At 42.1% G+C, this 14,618-nt stretch overlaps 1 protein-coding gene across 2 annotated transcripts in view; it reads right to left on the reverse strand.

The window, feature by feature from the left end:
* Positions 1–14,618, reverse strand: part of SLC22A23 (solute carrier family 22 member 23) — a 113,487-nt gene that overhangs the window by 76,466 nt on the left and 22,403 nt on the right. For both annotated transcript variants that reach the window (XM_069853591.1, XM_069853592.1), the window contains exon 3: positions 12,146–12,300. In XM_069853591.1, coding sequence (XP_069709692.1) covers positions 12,146–12,300 — 155 coding nt within the window. The remainder of the gene's footprint in view (positions 1–12,145; positions 12,301–14,618) is intronic.

The following is a 14,618-nucleotide window of genomic DNA, read 5'->3' on the forward strand; positions in this document are numbered from 1 at the left end:
CTTCTGCACCAGGAGGTTTAGGACTGTCAAGTCCATGATCAAGATGTTTTATTCTGAATCACAGATTATTTGTTGTCATCAGCAGAGTGGAGTCTTCTATTTATTCGCTAATTTGGAGATTGCTAAGAAAAGCCAGCCAGAAAAGTGGATAACTAGTAACTAATTTCTAATCATATTTGGTTCTCCAGCTGAGCTTCAGAAGTTTTAAATAAATCCAAAGCCAGTATCCTCACTCTGAAAGCTGAAGTAAATAAAGTAAAAGCCATACAGATCTCTATAAATTATTTTCAATAATCCTTTTCTCTGCTGGCAATTTATCCACACTTCTCTAAGATGAGTTAGTGCCTAGAAGTGGTGGAAAGACTTCATTTGCTATTACTTCAAACAAAGACAGCTATTCTGAGAGGAAGTGTAACCTAAGACATACGTTTCTAAACATATTAGACGTGCTGTTCCTGCCAAGATACAATTAAACACTGTCTAATCTTTAAAATGCCTGCAAGAAAGAAGTTTTAAATCCCGCATTCAAGAATGACCCACACAGAATAAAGGCAAGCTTCACTGTTACTTGTAACAGCCTGATCTATTTTCACCAAGAGAATTTCCTGACCTAAGGTTGCCGCAATAATCTTGCAAGAATTGATTCATCTGCACTACAAGTAAGCCACAAGGGCTCCTAAACTGCATCTACAGCAAGGCAGTACAGCAAGTTGAATTTATATCGTGGCTTTTGCAGTCCTGTCTCCTTGACTCCACTCACCCGCTCCTGTTCTCCTCCTTTGTCTGCCTACATACATCCAACCCTGCAGTGAGCTTTTGCGAGCAGAAAGACTCGGGAAAACTGACTTACATTTCTACTGGTTTACACCCTTGAATCAGTTCACTGTAGGGCCAGCAGTGGGTGGGAGCACCAGCCAGGGAAGGATGGGCAGACCCAGAGCAAACAGAGCCAGATTGGCCTAGGCTGTCCCTGAGCTGCTGTCAGATTCTCCTGCAGGACAAAAGCTTCAGCCAGTTCCTGCACTGTCATTTTGAGATTTTAACTACTCCCAGCAGTCAGAGCAGAAAGGATCTTGTCCTTTTTTGTATATACACATAAATAAGAGGCCTTCTCCTACTTGGATAGGCAGGTGGGTTATTTCTCAAAGCTTTAAGTCCACGTCTGCAAGGTATTTCATCTGCACTGCACTGGCTGCAGCTCTTGCCTTGTTGCTGAGCAGCGCCAGGCACAAAGGACATACACTGGCGGCCTGAAGGAGGGATGGAGACTATGCGTAAATAAATGTTTCCTAATCAGAACAGAAGCCATATAGAAAGCTGTGCTGGCAGGAAAAGGCACAAGTATCTCCAGTCCAAGTCCCACTAGGGACTTAAAACTCCCAGCCAGGATCCCAGACAGCAGTGCTACTCAGATTCACACAAGCTAGTACAACGCACTGCCAGCTTTGTCTGCCTGTATTTTTGTTTCCCAAATAACTAGGATACGAAGTCTTTAATTGCTGCTATTATTCTTCGTTGGATAGGAGCAGATTTCTTCTAGAAAAGTATCTGTCACATGCTCTCTTATCAGCAGCAATAGAAAACAGGCAGCTATGGTATGTGTTGTATGTTCAATTTCTTTATTTTTCCTTTTTAGGTCATGTGTTGACTACTTTCTTTTCCTGCTTTGCTACCTGTTACTGACTCTACACCCATGTGAAGCACCTATCCTCAGCCAAAGACCACTATTAAAGAAAAAGTGAGGAAGAGAAGAAAGGCAGCTGCATCAATACTAATTTTAATGATATGCAACACTTGGTCAAAATGCATGAAGTCTGTCTCCTGAAAACATCAAATCCATCAGGTTAAAAGTTTAGAAGTTGCAAATCAAACTTTGCATGTTTTCTTTCAGACATAGTAAACACAAATAAAAAACAAGGAGGATAGGACAACACTTCAGGCTGATCACAACTTGAACTCACACGACATCTGAAAAAGCTCATACGGGTAGGGTCTAGGTTGATATAATCATAGCTTCTTCTGCTCAAACTCCAAAGCATTGGAGTGCAGTAATTAGGTTTCTCTACTGTACAAATATAAGAGAAGGCATTTTTTCCAACAGATGACTGACAGCTTTATTTATTTAATTTTCAAAGTAGAGTCATTTTTAATGGATCTATAATTCAAAAGCTCTTTAATTAACTTTCCTCAAACTTCCTAGAAACACAAATTTGGTTTTGTGCCTTGAAAAAACAAGTCAGTCAAGTTCTAGACAAAACCCCCTCTTCAAAGTCAAAGCCATAAGTGAAACCAAAGTGAGACTGTATTAGGAACACTGGTTGCAGTTTCACCACATAAGCTAATTCTACCATTATACAATCTTTTAAAGTTGTTCTCGTTTTTTCTCTCTGCTTTCAATCTATTTCAGTTGCTATACTAAGAAAAACATTACTTCCCTTTTATTGCTTTTTGCCTTACCACATTATTGATTCTGCTTCCTGTATATTTTTGTTACTTTTCTTTCAGAAGACTTATCTTTTGAAGCTGTAAAGCGAGTGTTCCAAGGGAGAAAAGCTGTATAGCCAGGAGACAGCTACACTGCCTACCAGTACAGGACCGAAACTGGGGTGGACACAGCACTGGAACTGGAGAAGACCTTTAAAGAGGAGCTGACAAAGCAGTACTTTGTTCCTTCTGGGCAGCAGTTTCACATCAAGCAGAAAACTCTGGGGATTCATTAATTTATTTCAAACAACAAGCCCTGGTCCATGTGCTTAAATATCTATTGAACAGAACGCTTCATGGAGAAAACGCCCTCCTCATTTCTCTGCAAAATTGGTCTCAAGTGCTTGGACAACAGATGGTACATAAGTAATTTACCTATGCCTTAGTGTTGGGTCACACAGGTCTTCTAGGCTGCATTTTTAACGGAATTATTAACTACAGCACACAACACTCCAGCAGAGCTTGCCTTCTTCCACTGCACCAAGGCACTTCCTCACATTTCCAGCTGGCCGAGGCATGCACAAACACTGCACTCCGCTGCTCCTTCTGTCAGAGATTATTCTTGTCTGAGAATAAACAGCAGCAGAATGAAATGCATGTTCTTAACCTAATATATTGAATATGTGAGGTAAGCCACTGATGGAGATGTATTTGCACTTAAATGGGAGAGGATTGAGGCATCAGCATATGAGCTAACAGTTTGTTCTACAAGAACGAGATCTCTGCCAGAGGAATAGGACAGAAAGCTGGAAGGAGAAGCCACAAGAATGGTTAGTCTGCCTTGAATTCCTCCAAACACGAGCTGCTTAGAGAGAGATGCTGGGGCATCCAGGAGCTGGGGAAATCACTCACAGAGGTGCAGGAGCATGGATTCAGAATTTCTGATGAAAATACTGGATGACGTTCCCTTCTGCAGTTCAGCAAAGACTATTCATCAAGGGACAGCTATATTTCCAAGCCGCAGAGCCTTCTTCGAACACCCTTCTTCTCTAAGATACTGCTTGTTTTTTTTATCAAGCCTAAATTCAAGATGATCTGTAGTTGAAAGTTTCCTTACTGAAAGTATTTGTGATTAAAGCAGGCAGAGTTCATATGTGCAAAACTGGAGAAGTCCTTGCAAAGATTTGCACATCGCTCATGTACTCACATACTTCAGTAAAGTGATTTCTTCTCTCACAATTCATACCATAACCAGAATTCAAAGAATGTGAGCAAACAAGTTTTCAAGATACTAACAAGCACTTATGTCTCAATTTATCTCTAAAAACTACGTAAGTATGTGTACAATTTATTAAGAAGGGACCAGATGTTCTCAAAAGACAAAAACATAGCTCATACTTTAAAGTAATTGCAGCATATGACTTAAAACCAAATTCATCTGCAATGAAACATCATGCAGTTTTCCTCTTTAAAGGAAAAATGAGTGGTATGAGAACTGGTACAGCATGTATGACTAAATTCTGCAGAAAACCAACAAATAAAACAAAGAATTAAAACAAAAATGAACTTTTTTTTAGTATCTGACCAAATAATACACATTTGTAGAAAAACTGCAATGAGTGCTGCCTGCAAATTTCATGCTTTGAGTGAAATTTAATTAACTTGAACTAGAAAAAATCCCATGGCGTTATATTATTTGTAAGCGAGAAAATAGAAATCATGTCTGCGTGACTGGGGACGGAAATTTGGCTAGCCTTGTTAAATTATGGTTCCTCTTAAAAGGCATATAAATATTTATGTGAATTTGTGTGCTGATATTTGTTGCTAGACTTGAATATTCAAGTTACTACAGATAACTGCTAAATCCACCTTCCTCATACATGTGGTTTTTCCTCTATGCACATCCTGTTTCCGTGATAATTTGCCTTAGGACAAGCAGGAAAGGGAAGTAAAGCCCCATTCATTCACAGGTGATTTATGAACCTATGTACGCTTCCTTTTGTGGCAGAAAGTTAAAACACGCATACATGAGAAACGTGCCTGTGTCTCACTGGGAGAAGCAACCGGGGGAAAAATCCCAACCCTGTATGCTGACTACTTTAAGGGCAGCTCCTGAGCTCATTGCTGCCCATCTCATTTCCAAAGCTAGCTCTACCAGTTCTCAAGGTCTGCCAAGTGTAAGGACACATCTGAAGAACCGCATAGCTAAAGCTCAGTAAGCAAACAGACTTAGCAGAACAGCCTTTTTATGTACAATTTCTCTCTAATGCTCTCTGCAACAAATCCAGTTTCCTGCTAGGAAAAAAAAAAAAAAAAAGAGAAAAAAAAAAATCACACCTAACAGAGCTTTCACACCCCTGTCTCTACCTCACTCACATTTCTCAGAAAAAAAAACCCCAAACCAACCAAAATAAACCTCTCAGTTCATGGAAGTGTAGGATTAAGTGATAAAATATTGCTGCGCTATCAAACCCTTGTAACTGGGAAGTACATAACCCTTTCCCAGCCAAAGCAAGCAGAGTAGTTGGAGCTCAGACACTGGGCAGGGCATAGCGGGAAGGCTTTAATTTGCTGGTGAGGAGCAGACCCGACAATTGTTGTGGAGTGCTCTCCTCTCGCCAGGAGAACTCCTTGGCAGTACTATTGAGACCCATTCTCAGGAGAGGCTGGCAGGGGCCCAGCGCTGGTGCACAGCAAAGGACTCCACAAGATGAAGATCACCCACATCCCAATGGCGGCATGGGACACTTTGGACAGGGAAATCCACAGGCATAACGCAAAGCTTTTATCAGCAACCCTTCACCATGATGAACACTAGCTTTGGTATACATAGGAAAGAAAAGCCATTTAGCAGAAGTCTTGTAACCCGGAAAAAAAGCAGTAGGGGGAACAGACACTTTACAATTTACTGTTACAATAAGGCTTTAACACCATTTAATCCGAGTTGAAGAGTTGCAAGAGAAAGGCAATTTTCTGGAGTTAATTATATACTCCCATCATAAACACTCCCTTATAGTCCAAAGTCATGGTTGTATGAGCAGCTGAGACAATGCAAAGGAATCTGGAAGGGGAAGAGAGAACCTCCCCTCATTTCCTTTCAGCCGTAGCAAGCTGTTAGCCGTACAACAGGGACAAGCAGACTGGAGTGTATCTGACATTGCTTAGAACAAAAAAAAATAAAAAATAAAGAATTCCCTAAAATTGTCATTACAATCCTGAACAATTACATTTGCATGACACAAAGTAAGATTTTGCATAACGAACATACCTAAACTTCTGGAGCTAGTTTGGAACAACAAGTAAAAGACAGACACTTTAAATGGTAAATGCAAGCTGTGGTTGAGCTGGGAAAATTGTAAGAGCCTGATTGTCACCATGACAAGCATAACAACTGCATTGTTGCATCTTGATTGCATTTCCAATTGACCAGTCATACAAAAAGCATTTCAAAATTAATTCTTTGGTCTTTTTGTCACTTAGACAACAAAAGATTTTTGGCAACCAAGATGGAAGATCTGATTAAAATTAGATCCTGCTGTAAATTCTGCATTAACCAAACATCATCTAACCTCCCAGAGATCGTAGAAAGATCTTCGTTTTATTCCCTTTTGGGACTACTTTAAGACTTTGCATAAATTCATTCCAAGCAGGCTGCCTCAAAAGGTTTTTCCAGGATTTGGAACAATGTTAGCAATGCTTCAAGGGCACCTGTGCTGCAGAATACAGTTTGTAGGAGTTAAATGAAGGATGACAGCCCATGCTCTATAGAAGAACCCATACTCTCTCTGACCATCCGAAAAGAACAGGAAATTCAGAGGAAGGCCTGAGGAGAAAGAGACCAACAGACTATATGAGGAGTCATAATTTGATTGTACTGAAGGAAGCAATGTAGAGCAAAGAAGATTTATACTTGTAAGGAGAGTATTGTAATTCCAATAACCTTTTCCACTCTTGCACAAATTGAGCCCTCAGGCATTCGATAAAGGCATGCACAGTCCTTTCTTTTTGAGCAGCTGGAGTGCTCCTACTGAATACTTTTTTTTTTCTTTTTCTCTTTCTTCTTCTTTTAACAGCTCTCGTACAAAGCTATTAACAATGCAGAGGTGCTGTTTCCAAAAACTCCCATCCAATCTCAATGTTAGAACAGCCTGTGGCTCCTCTTTAAGCAAAAATTTATCATTTAACAATTAAGGGTCACTTTAAGGTGATCCAGTAAGTTTTTCCTTCAGTTGATCCCTCTGTGATCACTCCTACTAGATCTACGCCAGTGACTCAGAGCAAAGAAAGGCAGGTTACATAAACAGAAGGTAGGTGGCTTAACAACCTTGATCTTATAACAGACCTGTCAGAGAAGAACTGTGTGTAACTGCAGAGCTAAGGCACATGTCAATACACTGAAAAGCAGTCAGATGTTTTCCACATCCTCGGATTTGGGAATGTGTTGCAGAGCTATTTACTGAGCTGGTTCAGATTACACAGAATAACTTGGGAGCCTGTGTTTCCAGCGCTTCACCTGCCTTGCCTAGCAGAGGCCTTGCTTGCTACTGAAGAGTGAGGAGAGGAAAACAGACAATAAAAATCAAGCAAGACCATTCAAATTCCAAGGGAGGTGGGAATTATAAAAACTTGGGATGCTCCAGGATCTTGGAGCCTACACACTTCTAGGAGGGAGGGAAGGAGAGAGAAAGAAACTAAAACAGGGTTAAATCTTATCCTTTACATTGATACCTGACCAGAAGCAAAATTATTTTACAAATCTGACATTGCTACAGCCCAACACCCAGAGGCCTTCATGCTCCATTTTGGCACTTGCTCATTCTTCAGCCTGGATCAAGCTTTCTAGCACATTGCTCTAGCTTTCCAGGATACATGTTAAAAAAAAAAAAAAGAAGCACACTTAGCCTCTTTAAGATCAGTGCCTGTGCAATTTACAGGAGTAACAGGTTAGATTGACCTAGCTACAAATTTGATAGATGCATCACAGCTGGACATCTTAACAAGTGTGGAAGCCTTTGCCAAGCTTCTCCAGTCTTTTAAAACACAACCTATGATTTTCAAAAGCCTTTCTACCTTTTTTCTCCTAACAGCGTAAGAGAAAAACACACACCTAGTCATCCTGCTAATATGCATTGGAGGGGCACCTCTGCTTCCTCGCTTTAACCTGAGATGTTGTCTCCCTTTCAGCAAATCTATTTCCAGAGCCTATTTACTGGATCATTCAAGTCTAGACTTTCTAATTTTGCAGTGTAATCTGTAGTTCAGTCACCCATGAAACTGCTGAATGGGCTGCGATTGTGTGCAAATCCACATCATGGCTGGTGCTGTCTAAGTTCAGGTGGCACACAGCACTTGAACCAAAAGCTCATTAAACCTGCCAGTAGCATTTGCGAGAAAAATATGACTTTCTCCACCCTCTCCTCCCCCTTAAATAGTTTAACTAATATCATCACTCTAGCTTCGACTCCAGAAAGGTACAAAAAAAAGGGACACTGTGGAAGAGACCAATATGACATAGGAAGTGATTAGCTAAAAGGGAACCCTTGCTTCCCTTCATCCATTTAACTAGCTCTGCATGGTACGGTGCTGTGCTCCCACTCTATTTCTCAGACTCCAGCAATGCAAAGGATGAGATGCCCAGCAGAATATCTCCCAAAGGAAGATGAGAGGGCACATCCCACTAACAAAAGCACATTTGGTCTTCTCCATAGGGAAAGTGGATGGCTTGCTCCACAGAGGGCTCGGGAATGCACCAGCACCAGCTTGGGCAACAGCACATAAGAGGAGAAGGGGAGAACAAGGAGGAGGAACTTCTGCTCTCAGCCACAAGAGCTCTTGAATCGGCTTGCGCCAACTCATGAAAGTGAGCCCTGAAGAAGGCAACCCACACTGAGTCAGCTACAATACCTGGCCTTCTGCACAAGCACACAAGAGAAGACTGACTGGGAGTCATGGCTGAGGCAATGACCCAGCAAGACACAAACCCCACAGCCTCCCCACCCTTGAGACAACCAGATTTGCCTTCTCCCATGACTTCCACTTTTACTAAGTGTACTTTGTCCCACATGACCTGCAACCAGACAGCAGAACTATTTGCAGTAAGAGTGGCACACCTTGCCTGCTGTATGAATCCACAGACACCAGCTGAGACATTACTCAAGCACACGTGTCCCTGCTGAGGGCTCCCACACCTCTTCCCCTCCCTCTTGGCCAAACTAAACTCCCCACAGGGCTGGCCACGGGGATTTCCACCCGAATCGGTAAACTCAAAGCTCCTTGTCTTCAGCTGGGCAGCAGGCTACCGTGCCGTGCATCCAGCTGTACTGAGCCAGCAGGTACAGGATGCCTGTCCTTCTTCCCCTAGACATGCATGTCACAACAAACAGCGGGACAAAAGCCACTCAGAAAAAAATAGTTTTTCCCCTGCTTCCTCTTAACTTGTCCTCCTCCAGCCCCCCACTCTACACTCTTTTCTACATTTAACTGCTGGGCAGGTCATACACCCTCTTCCAACCACTGCAGCCAGAGTGCTCCTTATAGCACCCCTCCACCATTTCTCCCTCCAGGAGATTCTGCCTCCACTATCAGCACCCTTCACCAGCAAGGGGCAGCCCATTTCTGCAGAAATCAGCTGAGCAAATGTAGCAGGGGACCTAACCCGCATATCACAGCAAACTTCTCCAGCTCTTTGCATTAGATGACTGCCAAGTGTGGCATATCAGGAGTTACTTTGCCCTTATGAGGAGCTTCTCAAGGATCTTGCTGGTGCCTCACCACACAAGACAGGTATCAGCTGCTCAGAAGCACAGGAACCCTTTGAAGGTTGGGTACCATGCAGAAACAGTTTCTGGAGGACAGATGTTTCCCCACCTCCACATCAGCATGAAACACAAGCCTTTTCAAAGCTGTGTTTGTTCAGTGGAAGAGGATTAACTGCCTTTCATTCCCTTAGATGACATTATGACCAGCACCTGGGAGGGTTTGCTTCTCTGCTGCAAGCATCATCACCTGCCTGTCTCTTCCTATAGATTCACCTTTTCCAACAAAACTACAGCACTCGTAAGAAAAGTTTTCAGTTTAAAAAATCAACACCCCAAAGTTGTTTCTTTAGACAAGTCCCAAGCATCTCCAGTCAAGACCTTGTATGTGGAGGCCACAAGAAGGTAACTCACTAGGGCACTGAGGAAAGCCCATAGAGCATAGGCAGATGGGACTCTGCTGTGGACCCCCACAGAAGGCAGCGCTCATCCCCAGGCTCACACTGCACCTTAGGGCAGACAGGTAGGAAAACCACATTAGGCTGTTAAGAATAGTGCAACTTGAAAAGAGATGGCAGCTCAATCTTGAAATCTCTGCGTTTTAAAGACAGCACTTCCGTGCTCTCCCCACTCCCAATGCATCCAGGACTGTTATTTACAATTTCCCTTAGGCAGGCCATAAATCCAAGAATAACTAGCAAGCTCAACACAGTGGAAAAGGATCCCTGTAGCAGGCTAATTACCTTTGCAGGCTATGCAACCCTATATAGTTTGCTTCTGCACAGCAGCTTTGAAAGCTTCAGCTAATGACTATCTAGCAGATCAAACCTCACACTTCCTATTGTTCTGCTCAGTACAGCTAGGCAGGAATTCAGCAGCAACCAAACTCTAGGGGAAAAAAAATCAAGGCCATTAAGAGAGCGGGAAGAGGGGCTATAAAACAGAAAGTGACTCTACAAAGGAGTGCAATGGCATGCTACGGATTGTAGCAGAAATAGAAAAATAGTAAACCCAAATTGACAGCAAGCCTAAAAATACCCAAATTGACAGCAAGCCTAACAAATTATGAGTACTAAAATCAAAACCAACAACATAAATAAAAAAACCAAACCACCTTGTTCTTTCCATTCTCTTTAGGGATTGATCCTATCCCATGACTCTACATCATGACGTCAACTTTCTGTTGTTTAAATGAAAATATTTAGTACAGGAAAATCCACCCCCCTCACCTCCCCAACTAGAAGGTCAGAAGATTTATCAAAGGTGCAGATGCTTCATCTTTCACATATTCTCACTTCCACAGAGGTTTACTGATATTCATACTTCAGCTAATTTCACATAGATGTCTCTCAATGCCTACTAGCTCTATTCACACGTTGTCTATCTAGGCAGTTGTCCATTTGCAATGGACACAGACATGCAGTGGCTATAGCAAACACTTGACTTACAGGGAGGGTTCAGACTCATTGCTGTGGATCAAGCAAAGCATCAACCAACCAGCTTCTCCCATTTGCTGAATGGAAGACTTGGCTGGCAATCTGCTCTCTGATCTAGAGTGTCACATGCACTCTCTTGCTCTGATCACAGAAGGTCCATAATGAAACTTTTACTTAGATGGCATTTCCTTATGAAATTCTTCAGTTGCAATGACTCTTAAAAGTAAAAAAAAAACAACCCACCAACCAAGAAAAACTAACATGCTGCATGTGGCTGTGAAAACTCCCAACAAACCTAATTTCCATCTGAATGTCATACTGCCAATGGGAAACATACAAGTTAAAACACTTCCCAATAAAAGTGTAGTATCTTCAGTGGTAGTTTTGGTGAAAAACTCTCAATAGAAATTACATGACCAAAGGTAAAAAGAAAAAAAACATGTATCCTGGGTACCATATCAGCTATAAAAAAAGTGCAATACAAAGCCAACACTTGTATACTCTAGTTGGGTTTCTTTCCTCTTGGTGCACACCAAAATCAAAACAAGTGCTGTGAAACTTACTACTACAAGCACTCCACGAAGAGTAAAGATATTGTGCAAAATTTTGATGGATTAGATACTATCTATGCTAAAATAAAAGGTTAAATTGAAATAAAATTTTATGAAGATCTGTACAGCAACTTCCAAGATTAGTTAGATAATACTTTTCCAGAGTCACAATAAAAAGGGGAAAATCTTGTGTTTTCCTTGGCTGGTGTGGTACTACCTCTTAATTACAAACAGCCAAGGAAGCACAAGCAGATGGAGCTCCCTGGAGTGTATCCAAGGGACACAGATTAGGCTGGTGGCATCGTTCATGTACTCTTCAAAGACAAGGCCTCAGAAAGGGGTTTTCAAATGTTTCAGCTACAAGTTTATCAGCCACCCCAGCCGTAGCTGGGCCATAGCCATAGCATTTAGACATTTCTTACAAGCTCTCCACCGAGTTTCTCTCAGTTGTTTCCCCCCCTCCATGAAAAGAGACAAAAATAACACTTCTCCCCCCAAAATTATCGATAAAAGGACTTCTGGCTCTTCTCACATGTTTTTGCTGTACTTTACAATCCTGAGGCAGGGACATGGGATCCCCTGCTGCAAGAAACAGAGGAATTCCTGAAATAATGCCAGAACACATACCACTAGAGACAGCAAAAGTGAGGAGTGTCCTACTGAGCTCAATACTGCAAGGTGAAATCCACTCCCATTACACATTACAGCCACAACATAAATGACTTCTAAGTTCAAATAACAAGCAAACCCAAACCATCTTACAATTCTTTTAAAGTGAGCTCTCAAACAGCTTCAGAGACTGCTCTGTAGCAACCTAGAGAGAACTGCAAAATCTCTACCTCTAACAAAACTCTGACTAAAGTTTTTCCAGGCTGTATGGCTCTGGTTTGATCTGTTTGGATAAAAGCGGGCAGCCAGAGAACAGGAAAACATGTACTCAATAAAGACACATTTGGATGGGTGACGAAGAAATACTCACGCAGTGCATACAGGGAGAGGACTATTCCAGCCAGGCAAAACCCCTCAAAAAACCTGAGTGTGCTGAACATGGTCACGTTCACTGAGAGTGCCACAGTCAGTCCAAATATCAAAATGAATATGACAGAGAAGAGCAGTACAGGCCGTCGACCCACCCTAAAAGTAAAGAAGTAAGGAGAAAATGTTAAAAGTCAGGATGGACATAATATAAGATGGACATAATTATCAAAAAAGTAAACAAGTCATGTAAACAATTCCAAGTATTACCATCCATTTTTAATGCTTGTTTCATTCTCCTCTTTTTTTTTTTTAACTTACTAGAACCCAAATTCCTCCATCAGCTTTGCACTGACAAGTTGATTTCCAATGGGATTAAGAAAAGACAGCACATGATGTATCACCACTTGATTCACACAATTTTCAAAACATCAAGGGTGAACAAGGAAACATCTAGGAAGTACAGTAAGCCCTCAAACAATACCTCGGAGATTAAAAATAACTTCTCAGAGCTTTCTGTAGCGGCACAGTAGAGTACATGGTATTACATGTTACATACAGCATGGTATATTATTATTTTTCCATAGAATACAGCCATTCTGCAAAGCTCCCTTCTTCTCGACCTCAGCTGCAAGAGGAGCAGGCTCAAAAAACCCCTACTTTTCTTGGCCACACTGTTGAAGGCAAGCGTAACAAACACAAACAAGGCATTAAGCAGGGCTTCTGTCACTTCCCTGAGCCTTAGAGAGCTGACAGTAATGCTCACAGGGGAATGGTAAACTTCCAAGTCCCTTCTACCATGCATCCCCATAGTGGCTGCTGAGATGTGCAAAACCAGCTCAACCAGAGGACTAGGAAGAAACTGCTCCAAAAATGATTACTGGCAATGCGGGCGTGAGGATTTGCAGTCAGGTTTTGCAGTTTCAACCTGTAGTTGTGCATGTTGCAGCACCTATGAGGAGGAAGAGCTATGCTGCCACTGAACACCAGGGCACTTGCTGCAGAGTTTGGCTCTTTTATGTCAAAGGAATGTGAGACTTTCACAACTCTTACTTATATGCTTAGTGTTTATAATTCCCCTTTCCCTGTGCAAGAAGAATGATATGAAGCACCAGAACACATGGCTATTTTTAAGCAAGAATTGGATCATTACGTGGAGATTTCCAAAATTTTTCAACTTGTCAGTTCCCACACATTTTCCAGTGGAACTGAGGATCCCTTTTAGTCAGCTCCATATGCCATTTCCACAAAGAATATATGAAGTTGGTTTTCGTAGGCAGCTTTCACAGACCCATTCAAAGCAGTCTGTCAGCTGCAAACCAGCCATCAGGTTGAATGTCAGAGCAATAAAGAGCATTTAAATCTCATAACTTGGTCCAGTTCCACATACTGAAGTGTTTCTATTAAATTAATTAAGCAGATTGCTACCAGCAACTACGAAGAATATTGTATATCTGCATTCACAATTAAAACTTTGGATTTAACTTAATTAAAATGGAACAAGATGAATAAAATACAGGGTGAGGGACAGAAAAAGAGACACAGTTATAGTTTTTGATGGTTTGGGGAACTAGAAGAGTGCCACTCAATATGTGTGCCACTACTTATGCTTTTTCAAAGTCACTCCCAAAGACTTTGGACTGTTCAGAAGGCTAGTCAATAAAGTCCCATGGAAGACAGTCCTTAAGGGCAAGGGAGCCCACGAGGGCTGGGAGCTCTTCAAGAAGGAAATCCTGGCAGCGCAGGAGCAAGCTGTCCCCACATGCTGAAAAGTGAGCCGGTGGGGAAAAAAGAACAGCTTAGTTGAGCAGAGAGATCTGGGTGGACATCAAAAAGAGGAGGAATGTCTCTGAGCTTTGGAAAAAGGGATAAGCATCTTGGGAGGACTACAGTGAAGAAGTGAGATCATGCACAGGAGAAATTGGAGGGCTAAGCCCAACTAGAACTCAGACTGGCCAATTATGTGAAAGATAATAAAAAAATCTTTCTACAAATACATCAATAGTAAAAGGAGGGCCAGGGACAATATCCAGTCTTCACTGGATGCAAAGGAAGCAACTGTGACGAAGGATGAGGACAAGGCTGAAGTACTTAATGCCTTCTTTGCTTCAGTCTTTAATAGTAAGGAAAGTTGTTGCCTGCGTGTGCATAGCCATGAGCTACAGGAGCAGAACTAAGCTCCCATGAACCAAGAGGAGGCGGTTAGAGACTTGTTTGGCCAATTAGACACTCATAACCCTATAGGGTTGCATGGGATCCACCCAAGGGTATTGAGGGAGCTGGTGGACATACTTGCCCTTTCCATCATCTTCCAGCAGTCCTGGCTGACTGGGGAAGTTACACTGGACTGGAGGCTGGCTGATGTTATACACGTTTACAAGAAGGCTCAGAGGGAGAATCCAGGAGACTACAGGCCTGTCAGTCTGATCTCAGTGCCAGGAAAAGTCTTGGAACAGGTGATCTTGAGTGCTATCATC

Source organism: Phaenicophaeus curvirostris, chromosome 3 (genome assembly GCF_032191515.1).
Source record: "Phaenicophaeus curvirostris isolate KB17595 chromosome 3, BPBGC_Pcur_1.0, whole genome shotgun sequence".
Lineage (NCBI taxonomy): Eukaryota > Metazoa > Chordata > Aves > Cuculiformes > Cuculidae > Phaenicophaeus > Phaenicophaeus curvirostris.